The 23,683-nt window shown below is 32.3% G+C and overlaps 2 protein-coding genes across 3 annotated transcripts in view; both read left to right on the forward strand.

Moving 5' to 3' along the window:
- Positions 1-12,493, forward strand: part of LOC132746768 (uncharacterized) — a 39,339-nt gene extending 26,846 nt beyond the window's left edge. The window contains exons 1-2 of one of the 2 annotated variants that reach the window (XM_060736017.1): positions 7,447-7,611; positions 10,264-12,493. In XM_060736017.1, coding sequence (XP_060592000.1) covers positions 10,497-12,059 — 1,563 coding nt within the window. In that variant the 5' untranslated portion in view covers positions 7,447-7,611; positions 10,264-10,496 and the 3' untranslated portion in view covers positions 12,060-12,493. Of the gene's footprint in view, positions 1-7,446; positions 7,612-10,263 lie in introns of those variants that run through there. The other variant, XM_060736019.1, reaches the window with a different exon arrangement.
- Positions 12,494-17,573: 5,080 nt separating this feature from the next.
- On the forward strand, positions 17,574-23,419 carry LOC132746769 (uncharacterized). Its single transcript, XM_060736020.1, has 2 exons — positions 17,574-17,746; positions 21,241-23,419. The coding sequence occupies exon 2, from the start codon at positions 21,253-21,255 to the stop codon at positions 22,825-22,827; it is 1,575 nt and encodes a 524-aa protein (XP_060592003.1). The 5' UTR covers positions 17,574-17,746; positions 21,241-21,252; the 3' UTR covers positions 22,828-23,419.
- The last annotated feature ends 264 nt before the right edge of the window (positions 23,420-23,683 follow it).

Below are 23,683 nucleotides of genomic sequence, written 5' to 3' on the forward strand. Positions count from 1 at the left end.
TGAATCTCGAGGCTCCATGACCAACATACATCACCATTAAAGTGGCAATTCTAGAAAGTACTCGCACAGCAAATAGGGTTACAGTATAGTCATGGACTTTGTAATTTAAAAGTCCATGATTAGTTAAAAGTGTTGTAACATTTGGAGAATGATATTTAATTGTCAACACATAGGCACTTTTTTAGGAATATAAAAACAACCCCAAGCCTATTATCTTGTAAAATTCCTGAAAAAAAAGAAATTTTTCATTTTTTCGAAGAATATCGAGAACTATTCTACTCATCCAGGCATCAGCGTTGCACTTGGTTTAGTTTTGTGTTAAAAACACTACTTGAAAGAGAAATGTGTTTCACTCACTTACTAAATAGGTCACTTGCCAAAGGTCCATTACACTAATGGATTTGTCAAGAGTTCTGGCACTTTTTGAACTTTTGAAAAAATCTTAAATTAACAAGACAGGCTCTTGCGTTATTAAAGGTCAGTGGCCAACAGTGTTCACGTGCAAATTTTAATATTTGATCATAATTATGTAGAGAGAGAATAGTCGAGCAAAACGCCCCTACCAACATCTGTTGATCCTTTGTACAGTCTACCTGTAGAACACCCTTTCCAAGAATGTGGTGAGCTTTTTTCTCAAAAGCCTTTGGAAAGTCATTGCTGCTGTATGCATTTTTACTGCTCCCGTTTTTCACTTATTTCAGAGGTTTAAATATCGTGCTAGGTTGGCACCATCTACATAAATATTTTCACTTTTTTTTTTAATGATAGCCAAAAAACAAACATACAAAAGCGCGCGCGCACGCAACGCACCAAACACACACACACACACCAACACGATTTTGTAATTTATATTTCCCAAAATATTACATTTGAAATTTTATCCAAGTCTAATTGCACTGGGACTAAGATTAGATCTATATGGGTTTTTAAATATTGTCAAACCCCCGATAGCACAAAGGACAAAATGGCGGCGAGGGAATGGGTTTAATGGGAGATAGGTGTTTTTAATAAATGAAGGAAACGAGCTTTAAATAGAACTAAAATTTATCTATTTGCAATTGTAAAATGGTTATCATAAACTGATTTTTTAAACAATGACATGGATATGCTTTATGGTAATTATGTACAGTTTATCAGATTTTTAAAAAAATGTGAAATATATTAAAGCGATTTCTAGATCGCTGGCGTAAACATGTTGTTTCAATTAAAAAAAAAAAAAACAAAAAAAAAAACAAGAAACATTTTGATTACAGTAAGGGACGACTTCTTTATAACATTTCAGTAAAAAATTGGAATGCCCAAAAAATTAAATGCAGAATCTTTAAACAAAAAAATTTGACAATGTAAAAGCCTCACATGTAGCCAAAGCTTTTTTTCGGAAAATTATAAACATATTTATCCCTTTAATTAAAGAACAATGCTTATTTGTCTAACATTAACAACTCATTTAAATTTGGTAAAATCGCGTAAATTCATGTTATTAGGTCTATTTTAAAAAGGGTACACTGTTACAGAACAATACAGCGGATCGAGTTCAAATGTGAAGTTAGTATTATTTGGGAAAAGTTATTCGAGCGCTTAAAAATTAAATATATAATCTTTCACTTAAAATAAAAAGAAATAACTTGCCCTGGGTTTTATCAACTTATCTTTTCTGGCTGATGACTATCAATTGTTTTACGCAATGGCATTACAAATAATTCATATCGAAGGTTATTAAAATAATGCACAAATGTGTTTCAAGGGCAGTTTTTGCATGTGGAAAGACGCGTAGTTACCTGACTTTTTACCGAATTTCAACCAAAAAATGAGTGAAACATGTTTAGGTGATCCAAGTGACTGTGAATTTGATATTGTGAGAAAGTTTAATATGTCTAAATCGAATACGATTTGTATTTAATTTAAAATTTTTGCTTTATTTTAATACAAAACAGGCGTTAAATGATGTCTGAATTTTCCGAAAATAAATGTGAGGTAACACATTATGAATGGTAAGTTTAAAGAACCCTGTAATGGCAAATTTGTATGCTTTATATTTTAAATCTTATCTCCAAAAAAAAGATTATTTTTTATCAGTATTGTTTAGTTTTTCAAAAAAGAATTATTTTGTAAAAGATTTCAAACCCGATTTTGAATTTTTTCATATAAAAAAGGGAGGTTATAAGTGAGATTTATTTTCGATAAAGTCTTAAGCTCAGTTTAAATTTAAAATTATTAAACATTTGAATGTACATATTTAACATATTCTTGGATGTTTAGGAATTGTTTTAGAAAAATAATTATTAACATATATTAACTTCACACTTAACTATTATGTTGCATCCTCAATTACAAAATACTGGAGGTTTAAAAGTCCCAAAACATAATTTCCGATTGGGTTAACATAGCAGAGGTATTATGGCGTTTTCCAGCTGTACTGGTGGATGAAGACCACGTCTTCAGACACAAACGGGCACCTAAAGTTTAGAAAAAACCGACATTCCGTAAGGAAGCTTGATAGCTTTATCCGCAAAAATAATTCAAAGTCCCTACAACCCGGTGATTTTCTTATTATCATTGAAACCATGTTAGGTGTTTAAGAAAGTTTTTTCACCTAGTTTTTGTATAAAGAGGATACCATCAATCTATTATAATTATTAAAAGTTTTGTAAAAAAAATGGTTTCATAAATAAATACGATTTTTTAACTGTCATTAATTTTCTGAATTTCAGAACAAGTTATGGAAGTTTCCCGGTAAACAAAACAAAAAAAGACTCTTTCTCTTTCACGCGGGTTCAGCTGAGGGACTTTTTTTGTTCTGTATCCCGTGTGAAAATAGAGAATGGTGCCGCCGGGTACCAGCAAAAGGTTATGTTTAACCTGCAAACAGAAACATCTTTGTGAACAAACTTGTTAAAAGCACCACAAAAAACCAAACTCCCAATCACGTCATCATATTCTACTTAGATCAAGACTCTATGCCACAACTACACCAAAAGCGTTCCAGTCGTCCAAAGGGACGAATTTGATAGTTGTGATGATCATGAAGACGAAAAACGAAAAATTTTACTTGCAGGATCACGACATCCGTTGTTTGCATGTGTTTGTAACAACAATAGATCATAGGAAACCTGCAATGTTGGAATACATACCAAAACTCTTCGAAATATATTTAGACAGTGAAGACTTTAATGAAACAATGACAGAAAATGAAAGCACTGGGGTAATTTAAATCACAGATAATAAAAGTAAGAGTAAAAACGATATAAAAAGCTATTTCTCAAAATCACGAATTGACGTAATTTAAAGGCGATTGTCAATTCAGAATAGAAATCCAAAATACCATGTCTAGACAAAATGGGAAAACGTTTTGCCAAAGAACAGGACAAACTACTTCTTAAACAACAAAACGAATCAAATGTTTTATCAATGGAGGACAAACAATTTCACAAACGAACTGGTTAAAAAACAAGCAACGACAACATAAAATTGATAACAAAAAAATCGCCTTTAATAAATTGTTCGTTGAAAGATAGACGCAAAGAAAACGACTCAAAGAAATGAGGGGTATGCGAAAAAAAACATAGTCTAAACAGAAGAATTTTTAAAAACTGTTATCAAATTTGTCAAAAACATATACATTTCGAGTGATAGATTTGGCACCCAAAAAAAACTTGGGGAAAATTAAAACAATGAAAACAAAACCCTGGTTAAAACAATAACGGATAAGAAAGCTTTTTCTTTTAAGTTGTTTTAAAATATTTTAAAAGTTTTCCTTTAAATTGGTTTAAAAAAATAAGTGAATAAAATGGGGTGGACGTTCTGCCCGTCAAATGAAAATGGTTGTTTTGGGGAGTTTCCCAAAAAGGGGAAAGGGAAAAAAGCTTTGGGTAAAAACAAAAAAGAATTTAAATTTTTAGAGATACAGCTAAGAAAAACCGTTTTTCTTTGATAGCTATTACAATGACAAATTCGTCGTCACTGACCCGATGACAGAAGGGATTCATTTTATGTGTTAACAAATTTGGGCAGATAACATCTAACTCCAAAGGGAAATATCAAAGAAAAAGGGGTCATGGGATTTCTTGCAAAACAGAATAAAAATTTTTTTTCAGTATTTGCAGTTTCCCGGAAAAATTTTTGTTTTTGATCTGCATGGTAAAAAATTGCCCAAATCTAAATGGGGATAATAGTTCTTTAGCTTTCCCTTTTTATATCACTGTGAATTTCTGCAGGGACGTCTAAAATAGGGGAGTGACCGTGGTAATCCTGCAAAAAGGCTTTAAAACAATTTTTAAATTTGGGAGGGGAAAAGTTACGAATACCATCAACCAAAACAGGGAAAGGAGAAAATTTAAATATTTGAATTAAAAATGAAGGCAAAATTTCTTGTTTTGATGATTCAAGATAGTGGGGACAATTTTCGGAGATAAACAGACAAAATTAAGCCGGTTTAAGATAACGTTAATGAGAAAAATTGGGCAATTTTGGGACCCCAAAACAGTGGGTACTGTAGGAAAAACTAGAAAGGCTGTATTTGTCCTATCGTTTTGACATGAAAAGATGTCACCTTTGTCTAACTTTAGACCAAAATTATCGGATAAGGTGGTTTCTCGGTTTGACTGGTGTTAATCAAACTTAGGAATGTGGATTAGGAACTTTGTAGTTGTGTAAAAATAGAGCATATATTGGCTCATGGTTTCATGTTAATACAATTCAGTACAAAACAAAAATATTATACAATAAATATACAATACAAAACTAATTCAATGCAAACACAATTACAATACAACACAAATGGAATATATATTTTATTTAATCATCAGTTTTAATTTAAAACATATTTTAACAACCTTATAATTGTACACAACAGTGTAAAAGTATTATATAAATTTGAACAAAAATGGTAGTTAAGCGTAAATTTATCACGAACGATTCAAACCAACAATCAAAATATTTAAAAAAAATGTCTTTTTTAAAGCTGAATTATGTTATCAAGTTCCTGAAAAGCAAAACAAATATTTGAGAATCAAATATACTTGTACGTATCTTAACATTAGGCTAAAAATGGAAAAATTGAAACATCATACGTTGTCTCAAATTGTACCATTTTTTTTGCAAGCAATAATATTTAAAATGTTTCCATTCAGTTTGAACGATTTACCCGAAACTTTGATTTGGTATTGGTTTTCCAATATGAATGTTATAATACATTTTTTAAATAATGTTTTGTATGTAAATTATGTATATTTTCCTAATTTAAACGTGTAAGAGGATTGATAAAAGGCTCGATATTCTTCGGTAGTCAGAGAACCCAACTAATGGTCTTACTTTTTTTAATTTTTTAATCGCCCTTTACATTCAATACTTTTTGCCCACATCTGGTTGCTCCAAAACTTGTTTAAAACCCTTCAAAATAGAATTTCCCTATTTTGGTCTTCCAAGAACTCATTGACCCGCCTCCATGACATCTTCATTTTGCTTCCAAAACGTCTATCCACGAAGCTTTGGTTTTTATTTTCGGAAACAGGTAAAAGTTTCAGAAGGGGCCAAGTCCAGAGAATATGGAGGATGGGGAAGAATTTCAAATTCGCAAGTTAGTTGCAGCAGCAATCGCAACTTGGGATGTGTGAGCTGGCGCATTGTTGTGCAGGAGAAAATGTCTTTTGAGTCAGTTTGCCCCGCCTTTTTTACGCGCGATTTCTTGACGCAGATGAATAAATAATCCCGTTTAATTTTGGTACGACCTTGCTCAAGATAGTCAATAATGATTATCCCCTGACTATCCCAAAAAAATTGAAGCCATCATCTTTCCTGCTGATGAACACGCTCTTGAATTTCTCCGGAGGGGTGAGCTAGGCGGGGGGGGTGTTTCTACTGCATGCTCTGTTTTTTTTGGATCTGGGATCGAAGTGATGGATCCATGTATCATCCTGAGTTACGATCCTCCGGTAGATAAAATCAGGTTCATCGCCTCGTAACGAGACAAAAGATATCTTGAAGATATTAAGCCTTGTCCGTTTCTGGTCGTCAGTCAACTGTCTGGGAATCTAGCAGAACCTTTGACATGCCTAAAGACATCAGTCAGAATTGAACTGAACAAAAGCTTATACCCACTTTCCAAGCAATGCTTCGCAGGTCTCGCCTTCTGTCGCACATGACTAGATCGTGCACAGCTTCGGCATTTCATCGTTGGTGGCCTCTTCTGGCCGCCCAGACCACTCATCATCTCCAATGCTCTCCCTGCCCCTTTTAAATTCAGCAGCCATTTTTTCACACTGCTATAGGAAGGGGGCTCCTTCCCAAGTGTATCCATGAAGTCTTCATGGATTTCCTTGGGTAACATCCCTTTCTTACATAGGTACTACCTCTGATTTCAATTTTCTCCATTTAGTCTAAATGGCACACCCCTCTACCGATCAAAGTGTGTTTTATGTGATCTGTGTAAAACCGCGTGTAACTCGGTCAGTAATCTTCAATCATATATCAGTATCGACGTACCGTGTGAAAATTTCAGTGAAGTGGCTAGAAGTATATCGGGCCGAGAACTTTTTGCTCATACCTCGTATGTAATTTTTTGTGTGTTGTCAATGTTTAGATTGAAATTTAACATAGTAATTCTGATCTATATTGAAGTGCATACAATATGAAATTAACCAAGCAAAAGTTATTCCGAGTCTGTAGTTTTTTTCTGTAGTGTTTACTGTTGGTAACGTCCAATTGTTTGTGATTTACAAGCAAGTACAAAGAGATGTGTTTTAATACAATTTTCGTACTGACAATTCACAGGCAGTCTTTTGTTTTTATCAATGTCTCGTTTAACTTTCACTTATTCTGGAAACATGGTTTAAAATTCTTATTTTTGCTATAGAACTTTAAAACTTTTATACGATTATTTATACCGCTACGTACGTATCCTTCCCAATAATATGTTGTATTTGTTTAATTTACAGGTCTTGAGAAATATATATAATCAATTACAGCTGGACTTTTGTTGTATTGGACTCTACTATTAACTGCTGGCTGGGGCAAGTGTTGTTGGCCATTATTATTTTCATATATGGGCTGGAACTCACCTGATCACATAAGCAATGGAAGAAAATACTAGTAGATATATACACATTTGCAGAAATATTTAAAATGTGGCACGTGAATTTCATACTTATATATACTGTTCAAGTATGTTTAATTAAAAAAATATTTGCTTTACCTTTTTACAGTCAACTTAAGCTTTCAGCTGTGCAAAAATCACATAGATGAAAATGAAACAATGTCAAGATAATACGATTACAAACGAGAAAAAATGGCAAAAAAAGTGTGCATCTTTGCAGATTTAAACTCTACACTACGCTATTCGGACTAACTTTCATTGTGTAAGGAAAAAAATGTAATACTTAAATCTTGCTCAATAATCAAATCTTTATCAGGTTTGAAATATAGTGGGTAATTTGTTTATTTGCACATAGTATACGTGTATTTCATAAAAACTTATCAATAGGGACATTCACGTTTAAACTTTGGGTTTTAAATAAACTTCCGCGTTCCAGAAACACAAAGGACAAAATGGCGATGAAGGGCATATGTGTAGCGGAAATTATCTCGTTTTAAATAAAGGAAAAATAAGCTTTTGAGGTATTTATATCTTGTAATTATGAATTTTTCAATAGAAAACTTTCAATAGTAAACATGTACTTATAAATAATCTTGCATGAAACTTACATAGAAAGCTAATGTATATTAATATTATTGAAAAATAGAAACGAGGTCGAGTCAACATATTGATACTTGAAAAATTAGAATCCTTATATCTAACAAAACATAAAACTTTATTTGTTCATCTCACATCTTATTGTATTTTGAAGAAAAAAGAAAACATGCATATCTAAATCTAATATATTATTTATCTGATTTTAAAATATACAAAACAAAGGAAAATAGTTGTTACATACAACCTTATGAATATTTTGGCAGCATTTTTTCTACAATTATGATTGAAAATATGTTTGACAATCATTCAATTTAAAGATGCCTACAAAAGTAGAATTATAATTCTATACGAATTAATGTCAAAGATATTTTCATGATTTTGTACTTTCGGTTTCTACAACCACGATAATGCACTGTTTACATTTATATCTATGTAATTTAGATGGACGTTTACTCGATATATTGGATATTATGTAATAGAAGAGCACCGAAACACGAGGCTATCTGATTTGTACGAGGGGGCGTAGCCCCCGAGTATAAATCAGATTGCCGATTGTTTTGGTGTTCTTTCTCTTTTGTATCATAGTCAAACATAAAAACACGTTCCCTGTTGTCACAATTTTAAACCCCGGGAAAAAGTAACCAATGATCGAGCATCTGAATATGATATTTCTGCCGCTTTCCCTTTCTCTGCCGTCACAATATGTAAACCCCAGCAAAAATGAGCCAATCAACGGGCATGATCTGGAGTACGGGTAACTGATACCTGCACTCCAGTTACCGCACTGTGCATGTATATGTATACGATTTTACTCTGACACTTTTTCAACAGAAAGGTCCCTAAACTATGATACAAATAAATATTGTTTATATGCGTAGGTTAGACCAAAATACCGTATCCGTTCTGTGTAATCTTACTATTGTGTTTAAGCTTTACGGAAATGGCCCAGAAGTGATTTGACACACTTTCGGCGCTTTTCTGTTCAATAGTCGTGTTAGAATTTTGCTTAATTTTTGAAGTTGAATATTTCTCAAATAAATTATAAAAACATGCTCTTTTAAGTTGAGATTTACATTTTCTTCGTTCGCATTACATAATTATGTAATAATAACTTAACTGTAAATATCTTGCTAGATTTACAAATTAATACATACGTATGTAAAACATTTATCGCTTATTCTATATATTTTAATAATATAAACCTTGTAATGTTTAAATAGAGGATACTCAAGATTTTTTTCTATATATACAGTATCAATTTTCATCGTGTGGTATGAAAATAAATATTTCATGAGTGGCGGTAACCCCATGTGAAATATGGCAATTTTCATATCACAAGATGCAAATAAATCCAGTTGATTATGTACTTTTAAACGAACTATTGAGAAAAATTGATGAAATAAATTGCATAGTTTCCTTTTCCGTATTTTCTTTGTAAACAATTATTTTTCACTGCAGTGAAACATATTTTCCGTATTTTCACTGGTGTCTTGCCGAACTACTATGTTTCTAAATTCTGCCTTTACACAAAACTCAATGGAAAGTCTTTCAAATTTTAATGTCAAAAAAGAGAAAAATGTATATAATAAACAGAAAAGTTTTTTCTATAAATACAGGATTTATTTTCATCTTGTGGTATGAAAATTATCATATATCACTCGTGGCTACCACCACTCTTGGAATATTTATTTTCATAACACTCAGTAAAAATAAATCATGTATTTATTGAAAATACTTGAATAACTTCTATATGTGTGGAAAAGAACTTGAATTTTCTGTTTATTATATATTTGTTCTCTTTTTTAACCTTACAATTCTTAAGACTTTTCCTTTAATTTTGTGTATTGGTCGAATTTAGAAGAAAGTTTTTTCAGTACAAAATATGGAAAAAAATGTTTCACTCAGGTAAAAAATAAATTTTTACAATGAAAATACGGACTATGAAAAAAAATATGAAAATACGCATTTTATTTCATATATATTTGTCAATACTTCAGTATGTAATGAAATAGTATCTTGTTTCAATATGAAGAGTGTGTACCGTTTTGTTCCGCGTTTATCATTTTAACTAAAGAATATAAAAATGAAATACAAATTTAATAAACATTTGATTATGATTACGGAAACAATGTATTGTCACGTTTATTGTTTCCTTTTGTTCAGCAAATCACATAATTACACATTTCATAGGCCCGATATAATTCTTTGGAAAAAACAACAACACCCCCCTTAGTTGTAAAATTGTGTCAATAACACTTTTCATGCATTACGTTGATTGTTTGTTTACCTATAAAAGGTAGTTCATTTTTTAAAGAAATCTTCGCGTTTATTGTTATTTTTAATGTTTGGAATTAAAAAATACAAATCAATTGTAAATCCATGTATGTGTTATTAGGTTTATATTAATTGATTGGATTAAAAATGGTATGGAATTGACATACTACTTGACAACTCAGAGGAATGAAACAATTAATCTAAAAATAAGAAATAAGATCGTTGAATTTTGTATAATTTGTTGTTAAAAGTTGGTGCTTACATCTATTATGGTTACATCCTTATTTTTTTTGAAATTTTAGAACAAACCAACAATGGAAGTTCCTGGTAAACAAAAACCAAAAAAGACATTTTCTGCTTCAACGGGCTCTGCTGAAGACTTTCTTTTGTTCTGTATCCCGTGTGATAGAGATGGGCCCAGGTACCAGCAAAGAGTTACTGTTCAACCTGCAAAGAACATCTTTGTGACACTTGTTACAAGCACCACAAGAAACAAACTCCATCACGTCATCATATTCTACTAGATCAAGACTCTATGCCAACTACACCAAGCGTTCCAATCGTAAAAGACGAATTTGATAGTTGTGATGATCATGGAGACGAAAAACTGAAATTCTACTGCAAAGAGCATGACATCGTTGCTTGCAGTGTTTGTGTAACGCTGAATCACAGGTTATGTACTATGGACTACATACCGAAACTCTCGAAGCATATTCTAGACAGTGAAGAGCTTAATGAAATAATGTCAGAAATGAAAGCGCTTGAGGATAATTATAAATCACAGATAAAGAGAGTAAAAGATGAGATGAAAGCTATTTCTCAAAACCACGATGACGTAGTAAAGGCGATTCATCAGTTTAGAAAAGAAATAAATACACGTCTAGATGAAATGGAAAAACATGTGGTCAAAGAAGCTGACAACATACTTCTTAAACAACAAACGAATCTAAATGATTTATCAACAGGTGTACAAGAAATCACAGATAAACTGACTGAGAAACGAAAACACATTGATAACCTGATACAAAGAAAATGCCTTGATAAGTTGTTTGTTGAAATGAAAGAAACAAAGAAACAAGTTGAAGAAATGAGGATGAAGCAAAAACAATATAGTCGAGTAGATGTATTCCAGACTGTATCATTTGTCAAAAACAAATATATTGTCGATATGTTAGATAGACATAATCAACTTGGAGAACTTATTACAAAGAAAACATCCATGGGTGAACATGTTCCAGTCATGAAACCTACATCAACACCGTCTGAGGATAAGACACTAAATCTTGAGACTGTTGAAGATATCGATTTGAATTCTTCATCGGAAAACACTGAATGTCACATAACCGGAATAGAAGTTATCAATCCCGACAAGATAGTTGTTTGTGATCACAGCGACAATAAAAATGTTAAATGCTATGATACAGTACAGAAGAAAGTTGTATCAGAGATAAAACTAGATAATTCACCGTTTGATGTTGCAGCTATAACGGATGATAAGTTTGTTGTTACAGTACCTAATGATAGAAGTATTCATTTCATGTCGCTGAGAAATCAACGCATAGTTTCTGATCGTAAGGTGAATATCAATGAGGACTGTTATGGTATTGCTTACAGCAAAGATAAGCTTGTTGTGTCATGTGTTAATCCAGGGAAAGTTTTAATTCTGGACCTGCAAGGTAAAGTATTGAAACGGTTAAACGGAGATAATAGTCTGTTCAACTGTCCTCGTTATGTCATCATGAATACAGCTGGAACGTCTATATATGTTAGTGACATGGGTTATACTATGAAGGCTGTTAAACAACTAGACTGGCAGGGAAATGTTTTAAATACCTATCAACCAGCACAGGGAGGACATCTACGAAATATTTGTGAATTAGATGATGGCACATTTCTTGTTTGTATGAATCAAGATAGAGACAATAATTTGCGGAGAGTATCAGACAGCTGTAAGCCGTGTAAGATAACGATTGATAGTTGGTACCCGGAAGCTATGGCATACTGTAAGAAATCGAGAAGACTTTATGTGTCTTATTCTGAAAGAGAGTTTTTTGATCCAAAACATCGAATAAAAATCTTTAAGATTGACTGGTGTTAAATAACATCATGATGAATTTTATAGTTTGAACTTCTACATGTTTCGATGTAACAGATGAACAAATATTCTGTCAATATTTTGTTTCAATTATATCAATGTAGTTGTACACGTTGTGATTTATGTAAATTTATTTTAGGAATAGTAAATAATGTTTGTCAATTAAATTGGAATTTAGGTTTCCTATGAAGAAATCTTAAGTTATTGTTCTAAATAAAGTTTTTATGATTATGTCTCTCGTTATTGTAATGGAGGCTCGCAAATATTCCATCAATATTTTCTTTCAGTGATATCAATGTACATGTGCACGTCGTGATTTATGTACATATATTTTTGAAAATGATATAAAAATATACTTAGTCCTTGAAACAAGACGGTGTGTAAATTATGTTTAACAATTAAAATGAGATTAACTTTCTGTTTGGGGAAATATTGACCTAATTGCCTTTAGTGATTGATTTAAATTCAGAAAAAGTTATGTTAAACTGATAAGTTGAATATAATAAAAGTTTCACATTTTATTCCTCGTTTTGACTTTCTTGTTTATATACCTTTATATAGATATATGTAGAATTTACACGTAAATTATTCAAAACATTTATTTCGCCAGTAAGACACAGTCTTCTTAATATCCGCCCAGGAAAAAAAATCTAAAAATAGAATGAAAACCAAAACATCAAGAACAATAAAAAACAACAACAAAAAGCACAAAAAACAAAGCAACTCCGATCCCCACAATAAAATTGAAAGTGAAAAAATACTCCAAAGGCTATATAGTGAGTCAAAGTAAGTTCATGTTCTGCCATAACTCCTTTCAATTTTATAATTTCATCACATGAACGATGAATAACTCAACGTTCAATTTACAAAAAGAGTTGGGCAAATTTTTATATTTGAGGCAGATTTATATTTTATACTTAACATTTTCTACATCAACTGTTGATCATCATTGTAAAAGTCAATCTGGTTTATATATAGAGACAAGTCAGCCCAACTTGACAATAGTATAAAACCGCTTTAAAAATTTTCAACAGTTTACATCCAATCCAGAATAATAAAGAGTTAGAGTTCCTTGAAGCATTATTTTCCACTATTTACTAATTTCACACATTTTTATCATCTCAAGCTATATACGCTAAAACATCATGGGGAAAATAATATTACTTAGTGTCCAGCTTTATTTGTCTTCCAATGGAAACGCTGTTTTTCTTAAAAATTGTGTTAATTTTGATAGAAGAACAAAAGTCGATCCTATATCGAATTTCGATCATAGTCGCTTCTATTTTTCATAGTACTTCATAGAACCGCGTAGTGACGTAATTATTATACACATAATTTTTTTAGAAATACATCGTTTTCATTGAATGGCAAATAAAGCTGGACACTAATTAAAAGTCGAATGAAGTCAGCTGTGTTAGATCAGGGTCTTTCAAATAGAATAGAAATCTATTATTAAAAACACTGGTTAGACCTATGACAATTAGTGTCGTCTGCTATGTCGTAAAAATGCTGTCTATCCAGAATGCGTTTTCTTGCATATCAGACTGGCGTTTCCGTTAGTTTTACCCATGCCGGAAATTTCATCTGGCATGGGGGGTTCCAGATGAGTCGCGTGCTGTGCAATGGCACGATAAAGATGACGTCATTTTACCGTTATGAATGATTTTGTAATTCATACGCTGTTGAATGAAAGTAGTTACGGTTGTAATGATATAAATTTTCATTGAAAATAAAGATAAAGAATTTAAAATATAATGGAATATGGTAGAATATGCAAGAAAAAATATCTGACATATGTTTGCGGTTCGGATCGGAATATCCGTCCCTCGGTCACCCGCCCATGGGCAGTAACTCGGCAAGCCTCGTTACCGCCCAATGGGCGGGTCACCTCGGGACGGATATTCCGATCCGAACCGCAAAATATGACAGATATTATTACTATTAGGCAACTGTCCGGTCAGCTCAATAGGTAGAGCATTGGACTGGAAATCGGAGAATCGGTATCGATGCCCCGTATCGATGCCCGGACGATGCAGGCCACTTTCACTGTGATTTATCATGAAATCCTTTCCACCGTCATTCGCATTGTACATTTGCTTTGGCGTGTACAGAAGTTATTAGTTACTTACAAAAGTAAAGGAAACTAGTTACAGTTCACTGGTAAACTACCAACATCACCATTACTACAAACACTTAAGCAACGTGTTCCGTAGCAACCTATTGCCGTGTCACATCTACAAAGAAACAGTGAATTTAAAGATATATTGTTCATTGTAATATTACTTGAAAACCGATGGTTATATAAGCTAAGGCGAATTGATCCATAATCGATGGTCCGTAATACATAAATAATTATTTATATAGTTCAATGTATCTACTATTATAAATGACGACAAACCATACCATGAAATAATTATATATGAATGTTGAAGGTAAATGTGAGATACACAATGTACATGATTTTATATGACAACTCTATTTTAAGCAAATAATAATTTGTTTCAGAACAAAATATTATAACTCATCATACAAAAATGTTCATACTAAATCACACAGAACTTTTTCAACATTCAGTAAATTTCTTATTAGAATATTCAAAAATTAGTAATAGAATAATACAACCATATTTCTATATTCGAACAACTGATGGAATTGTGCCCATTGTACACCACTATCTTTCAATACATAAACTCGTATGTACACATCTTATATATAAAGATATTAAAAATTGAATCAATGGCAAACCCAACTGATCGTTTAATTAATATGTACAACTGTTATATATGTGATAAAGCTTCAGTTAAAAAAAATTAAGTCAAAGCTAAAGGACAAAAGTTGAAAATTATGAAAAGAAAACCGATCAATTAAGTGTCTTTATTTTCTTTAACTTTAATATGTTCGTGAAGTTAGCCGGGCAGCCGGAACACATGTTTGCCTAGTCCGGTTGTTCTGGTTGTTCTGGCTGGCTGGAACTCACTTCCTAAATAGGCTAGCCAGAGGTGATACAGTAAAACCTGGAGACCGCAGGGTATTGGTACGCGTTTAACTTTTGAGGCATGGAGGAGCACGTGACCTGTTTTCGGTACATGGAGGAGCATGTGATCTGTAAACCGTACATGATTGGTTAATTGACCACTTCGAAAACCTAGCTAAATACCGTTTCCCGGTACGTTACGGATTTACCTCCGAATTACACCTAATTAAGAACAAACAATTACGTGATATTTCTAATTTTCTATAATTATTTTACCGTTTCAGGTCGAAAAACTTGAATGATGTGTTTGAAAATTATCAATGTTTCTTTAAAATCTATCTCAAATTTTACAATCAATAACTTGTTTATACTGAAAATCTACAAAATTAGAATATTCGTAATGGCATCTGCGCCATAATAAATAGAGATATTTTCTGCGTAAACTTGTGTGTTTACTTTATTCTTTGTTTGCTCGGAATTATTCATATAATGGTAGGTCTATTTAATCATTTTCTTAAAAGGAATTGTTTCATGTTCGACCTTCTCCGGTCTTCAACGGTCACCAGTTTCCAAAGACCTTCTTATTGTCAACTATATTCCTGATACAAACGTTTATTCATCCCCACACACACAAACAATGTTGAAAATAGTTCAATGAAATCTCTTTATATCATTAAAAATGTTTCCCGCAGGAAACCATTTTACTTGTTTTATTATAGAATTTCATATTAGTTAAACACTCCATCTCCGGCTACCTCGTTTGACCAGGTTTAACTGTTTTATCTCTGGCTGGCCAATATATATTAAGTGACATGCCAACTAGGCCTCTGAAGAAGTACTATCAATATTTATTTTATTTAGACATCATATTATTAAAAGTTTTATTTATATATATGTTGGTAATTATTTTGGTCAATTTTGAAACGGATTATAGAGGCGTGTAAGTACAAACTTCACTTCCCAAAGATATGCAACTTCTTTTTCGAGATAACTTCTTTGAAGTGATATGTGAAACACCCCTTTTGAATAAAGTGTCAACCAATTAGCGATTGTTCTATATTCAAAATTATATCTAGTAACATTAGGTATACACGACACGTACATGAATGCACGATAAGGTTGACCGTATTATCTCCCTTACATATTTATTTTATATATACATTTTCGATTACTATACGAATACTAACTTATATTGTTATTAAATGAAGCAAGGATCGGACTTATCAAAAAAATCTCACATCTCGCCATATTTCTATATCACATACCGTAAATAACTTTAAAGAGAATGTGACAATTAAAGTTTATCAGTCCTTCAGTAAATCTTCTATATCAAATTATTAAATAATTGTCGCCACATAGTTTTTGCATTCTCTCCATCAAAATAATTATATTCAATATGAAATTTTAGACTTCAAATTATGTTCATCGCAAAGTTTTGTATTCTTTCATTAAAATTTGACATATTCAGTACTGAATATGAAATTTTATACTTATAAATGTCTGCAAAAATATTTAACCAACAAATGAGCATGGTATATCTTTAACCTTCTCATAATTGCTCAACTTACTTTCTGTAGAAGATGTCTCTAAAGGCTGAGTTCTTTCTGCTGATTGCCAAACAATTAAATGTTGGGCAAGTGAAACTGGGACATCATTTAGATCATGGTCCGTGGTATTTTCTGTCTTAAATACAATGCTGTTTTTAATAGACATAGGTTTTTGTGTCTCTTAAATAAAAAGTAGGACACATTGTGAACTCCTATTTTCGACTTATCCGCTTACCATATTGGCATGGATAAGGGTTGAAGAAAATATTTTTACAAAGGATACAATAACAAAGAAATAATAATGTTAATGATTTTGGATCATGATGTTGCCTAAGTTTAGTACATTATGCCTTTTTGCTTATTTTTAAACGTTAACTGTTTGGGACTACCGGTACATCTTTATATAGATTCTTTCAGTGCTCATGCTTAACAACGATGGTGAAAACTTGAATGTTCGATGATAAAAGTCAAAACCACGATGCTGAAAGTCGAAACTACGATAATGAAAAGTTGAAAGTACGTCGAAATGACGAAACAACGACGATGAAAAGCGGAAGGTACGATGATAAAAAGTCGAAGTACTATGGTTAAATTTCGAAATAAGGAAACAATGATGACGAAAAGTACGATGCTGTAAACACCATCTTATATTGAGTTTTGTTTTAGGCTAAGTGATCTACAACGGAAATGACGGGGTAATTCATTATTTAAACAGATCACCAAAATATGAAAGAGTCAGCGTTTAGTAGTGGTTGGATTGTATTAAAGAGGAAAGATCCGTCACTTACATAAAATAAACGTATAAAGGTAATAAGAAAGAAAAAATAAAAAAATAGTAAAAATAGAACACACAGGCCATTCGTAAAACATAGAGTATAAAAGCGCAATAAACAAATGGACAAGGGCAAATCTGCATGGCTTTAGAATACATTTACATTTTAATCAGATTATTAAAAGATAGTGGAGATTTGTTTATTTGCACAAAGATAAAACTTAGTATACATGTATCTCATAACAACATATCTATAAGGGCATTATCATTCGTTTGAAACATGTAAACGGTTAAAATTTCGATTGGATTGCAATAAAACTTAACAAATGACAAAATGGCGATGGAGGGCAAGTGTGTAGCAGAAGGTATCTAAATAAAGGAAAAAGAAATTTTTGAGGTATTTATATCTTGTATTTATGAACGTTTCATCAGAAAATGTTTAATAATGCAAATTTAATTATATATACTAGTAGTCTAATATGTACGGAAGAGCATTAGTGCCAGGTGTATGTTTTTTATTAACTCGAAATTTCGAGTTACTAACTCGAAATTTCGAGTTACCTATCTCGAAATTTCGACTTACTAACTCGAAATTTCGACTTAGTAACTCGAAATTTCGAGTTACTTATCTCGAAATTTTGAGTTAGTAGCTCGAAATTTCGACTTACTAACCCGAAATTTCGACTTATTAACTCGAAATTTCGACATACTAACTCGAAATTTCGAGTTACTTATCTCGAAATTTCGACTTAGTAACTAGAAATTTCGACTTACTAACTCGAAATTTCGAGTTACTTATCTCGAAATTTCGACTTAGTAACTCGAAATTTCGACTTATCAACATTACAAGAATGGCCAAAGTTATTAGTGAGATGGTATAAGATATAGTAAGCAGTGCCTTTGAACGATGGAGATGGAGAAACGGGTGCCTGGACAAAAACTATTGAAATTTAACTTAAACTTAGTAATGGCATGTACACACCAGACCTAAAAATACAAGGCTTCCTTTAATTTGTACGTTCAGACGTTCTTCAGACGTTGTATTGTATCCCATCTGTTCGAACATATCTTTTCACTAATCATATTCTTCTCATCCCTGTAAAAAAACCGATCCTATACTTCACGTGTGGGACATCTGAGAAAAGTATCGCGGCGTGGCCAAAATAGGGCGTGCTGAGGCCTTTGTCAAAATTGTTGAACTGACTATATTTCTTGTAAAATCGGATGCTTTTATATTATTCCCAACATATATATATATATAACAACAAGTATCACTTTTATCAACTTTTATCAACACAATATGAATCAAAGTATTAGTAAATAATGGAATAATGTTACAAAAAAACATTATTAGTATAAAGAAACGTGACAGACTAACTGGCGTATACACGCCATTTAAAACTTATATTAACACATGATATTGCACACAGTTTACAATAGGGTGGGTTTTGACTTGTTTGTTCTCCACATGATGGTTGTATGTGTGCTTAAGAAAAGGAAACATCCGGTTAACACGGAAATGTGGAAAGTGTGATTTTACACCCCCCCCCCCCTCCACAAAAAGCGAAGGATATGTTCAGTTTGTGTGGACAATTTGACCCTATAAAATTGTTCTGTTAAACAAATGTTAAAGGTGCTCTGTCAATGTGCAACAGCTACACACGAAAGAAAGTATCTTGAATTCAATCCTTGCTTTCACCGGCAACCAATGAAAGTCGTGCAATGTAAGTCGAAATTTCGAGTTAGTAAGTCGAAATTTCGAGTTAGTAAGTCAAAATTTCGAGATAAGTAACTCGAAATTTCGAGTTAGTAAGTCGGAATTTCGAGTTAGTAAGTCGAAATTTCGAGTTAGTTAGTCGAAATTTCGAGATAAGTAACTCGAAATTTCGAGATAAGTAACTCGAAATTTCGAGTTAGTAAGTCGAAATTTCGAGTTAGAAACTCGAAATTTCGAGATAAGTTAGTCGAAATTTCGAGTTAATAAAAAACATACACCTGGCACTAATGCTCTTCAGTAAATATGAAAGTTACACAGAAAAAATGCATTTTAAAAATATTGAAAAAAAATAAAGAAAAACAGCCCGCGGTCGAGTCAACATGTTGATACTTGTAAATTAGAACAGAGTCCCTAAATCTATTTTTATATATCCTTATGTCTATTAAAACACAACTCTTTATTTGTATCTCACAGCTTATGCTTAATGTATTCTTAAAAAGAAAATAATGAAAGTATGCTTATCTAGATCATATATATGTATTATTTATCTGATTTTACAATAAACAAAACAAAGGAGAATACTAGTAACATACAACCTTACAAATATTTTTTTCAGAATAAAAAACGGTAAAATTATTATTGAAAATATGTTTGACAATCAATCAATTTAAAATTGCCCACAAAAATAGAATTATAAACATACGATTTAATGTCAAAGAAATTTTCATGATTTTGTACTTTCGGTTTCTACAACAATGATAATAAGTATAAAAATGTTTATGGTTCGAATCCCGACAGGGACTTTGGATTCTTTCATGTGAGGAAGCTATCCAGCTAGCTTACGGAACGTCGGTGGTTCTACTCAGGTGCCCGTTCGTGCCTGAAATAATGCACGGAAGGGCACCTGAGGTCTTCCTCCACCAGTAAAGCTGGAACGTCGCGATATGACCTATAACGTGTCGATGTGACGTAAAACCCAAAACAAACAAAATATATCTCAAAGCTGCTGTTACTTATTCTTTTGGTATAAACTTTGTCATGCATAAATAGAAGATATTCAAGTTCTTTTCTTTAAATACAGTATTTATTTTTAACGTGTACTAAGAAAATAAATATTTCACGAGTCGCGGTAGCCAGAAGTAAAATATGTTAGCTTTTAATCACAAGATGGAAATAAATTCTTTATGTTAATAAAAGACTTTTGTTTATAATATACTTTTTCTCTTTTTTTTACCTTAAAATTCTTAAAACTTCTCCTTCAATTTTGGGTATTGACAGAATTAAGAAGAAAGTAGTCCGGCAAGTTACCAATGAAAATACAGAAAATATGTTTCACTGAAAAATACGGAAAATAAAAAAAAATAAAATACGCATTTTATTTCATAAATATTTAGTTATACTTCATTATGTTATAATATAATAAAACAGTATCTTGTTTCATTATAATTTGTGTACCTTTTTGTTCGGCTTTTAATAAAAAAATCACTCTTAATAAGGATAAATTGTTGATACAATGTATTGTCACGTTTCTTTTTTAATCTTTTTTCTTTTTTTTTTAGTTTAATAATGCATTTCATAGGCCAGGTATAATTCTCTCGGAAAAGAAAAAAAAATCTATGAATGCCAATTTTCATGCATTACAGTAACGATGACTGACCATTAAATGAGCCGTGTCATGACAAAACCAACATAATGGGTGTGCGACCAGCATGGATCAGGATCCATGCTGTTCGCTTACAAAACCCTATAACAAGTAGATAAACTGATAGCGAACAGCATGGATCCTGATCAGACTGCGAGCATGCGCAGGCTGGTCTAGATCCATGCTGGTCGCAAACACATTATGTTGGTTTTGTCGTGACACGGCTCAAATGTAGTTCATTATTGTAAAACATATTCGCGTTTATTGGCATTTTTTTAGAATACGAATCAATTGTAAAACCATGCATGTGTAATTAGGTTTATATTAATTGATTGGATTAAAACTGGTATGGGATTGACATACTACTTGACAACTCAGGGCAATAAATAAAGAAACTTTTAATATATAAATAAGAAATAAGATCGTTGTATTGTGTATAATTTGTTTATTTGTTTTTAAAAATTGGTGCTTACATCCATTATGCGGCTTACATCCATGTTATTTTGAACTGTCATTAATAAATAAATTTCAGAACGAACTAACAATGGAAGTTTCTGGAAAACAAAAACCAAAAAAGACATTTTCTGTTTCACGGGGCTCTGCTGAGGACTTTCTTTTGTTCTGTATCCCGTGTGATAGAGATGGTGCCCGGGTACCAGCAAAAGGTTATTGTTCAACCTGCAAAGAACATCTTTGTGACACTTGTTACAAGCACCACAAGAAACAAACTCCATCACGTCATCATATTCTACTAGATCAAGACTCTATGCCAACTACACCAAGCGTTCCAATCGTCAAAGACGAATTTGATAGTTGTGATGATCATGGAGACGAAAAACTTAAATTCTACTGCAAAGAGCATGACATTGTTGCTTGCAGTGTTTGTGTAACGCTGAATCACAGATTATGTACTGTGGACTACATACCGAAACTCTCGAAGCACATTCTAGACAGTGAAGAACTTAATGAAATAATGGCAGAAATGAAAGCACTGGAGGATAATTATAAATCACAGATAAAGGGAGTAAAAGATGAGATGAAAGCTATTTCTGAAAACCACGATGGCGTAATAAAGGAGATTCATCAGTTCAGAAAAGAAATAAATAGACGTCTGGATGAAATGGAAAAATATGTTGTCAAAGAAGCTGACAACATACTTCTTAAACAGCAAGCGAAGCTAAATGATTTATCAACAGGTGTACACGAAATCATAGATAAACTGACTGAAAAACGAAAACACATTGATAACCTGATACAGAGAAAATGCCTTGATAAGTTGTTTGTTGAAATGAAAGAAACAAAGAAACAAGTTGAAGAAATGAGGATAAAGCAAAAACAGTATAGTCGAATAGATGTTTTCCAGACTGTATCATTTGTCAAAAACAGTGATATTGTCGATATGTTAGATAGACACAAGCAATTGGGAGAACTTATTACAAAGAAAGCATCCATGGGTGAAAATGTTCCAGTGATGAAACCTACATCAACACCGTCTGAGGATAAGACGCTAAATCTTGAGGTTGTTGAAGATATAGATTTGAATTCTTCATCGGAAAACACAGAATGTAACATAACCGGGATAGAAATTATTAAGCTCGACAAGATAGTTGTTTGTGATTACAGCGACAATAAAAATGTTAAATACTTTGATACAGTACAGAAAAAAGTTGTATCAGAGATAAAACTAGATAATTCACCGTTTGATGTTGCAGCTATAACGGATGATAAGTTTGCCGTTACTGTACCTAGTGAGAGAAGTATTCATTTCATGTCGCTAAGAAATCAACGCATAGTTTCTGATCGTAAGGTGAATATCAACGAGAGATGTTATGGTATTGCTTACAGCCAAGAAAAGCTTGTTGTGTCATGTAATTATAATCCAGGGAAAGTTTTAGTTCTTGACCTACAAGGTAAAATATTGCAAAGTTTTAGTGGAGATAATAGTCTGTTCTGTTTTCCCCAGTATGTCACCGTTAATACAGCTGGAACGTCTATATATGTTAGTGACTGGGGTTATACTGTGATGGCTGTTAAACAACTAGACTGGCAGGGGAACGTTATAAATACCTATCAACCAGCACAGGGAGGAACAGCTCTACACGAGGTATTTGTGAATTAAATGATGGCACATTTCTTGTTAGTTTATGTCAAGATAGTGACGACAATTTACGGAGAGTATCAGACAGCTGTAAGCCGTGTAAGATAACGATGAATGGGAAACTTGGTAAATGGTTTCCTAGAGCTGTGGCATACTGTAAGAAATCGAGAAGACTTTATGTGTCTTATTCTGAAATAGGGTATCTTGATCCAAAACATCGAATAAAAATCTTTAAGGTTGACTGGTGTTAAGTAACATCATGATGAACATTATACATTAAGTTTGAACTTATACATGTTTCGATGTAACAGTTGAAAAAAAACATTGTAGAGATATTGTTCAAAATGATGTTTATATGATAATGTCTTTGGAAATCAAAATGGTGGCTGGAAAATATTCTGTCAATAGTTTGTTTCATTGACACCGATAGTTATTTATGTACATATATTTTTGGAATGATTTCACTACATACAAAGTCTTTACGGTTTGTAAATTATGTTTGTCAATCGAATAGAAATTTTACTTATGAGGAAATCTCGACGCACGTCCATTTAGTGATTTATTTAAATTCCGGAAGAGTTATGTTGAATATAATAAATAATTTCCCACTTCATTTTCTTTCCTTCGTTTTTACTTTACTGTACTAGTATATATACCCTTATGCACTTTAAAACGCTAATTTGAATTTGCCGTAGCTTTCGGCATTCTTCAGCAGCCTTTATTATATTACTAATAAAGATTTTTGACAGGTTATATGGTCCTATATAAACGGTTGTTTGTAAATATAACCCGAGCCGCAAGGCGAGGGTTATATCGCAAACAACCGTTTATATACGGCCATATAACCTGTCAGAAATGTTTATAACGAATATATAAT

The sequence above is a fragment of the Ruditapes philippinarum genome, unplaced genomic scaffold (assembly GCF_026571515.1).
Source record: "Ruditapes philippinarum isolate M1 unplaced genomic scaffold, ASM2657151v2 ctg1751_1_1_1_1, whole genome shotgun sequence".
NCBI lineage: Eukaryota > Metazoa > Mollusca > Bivalvia > Venerida > Veneridae > Ruditapes > Ruditapes philippinarum.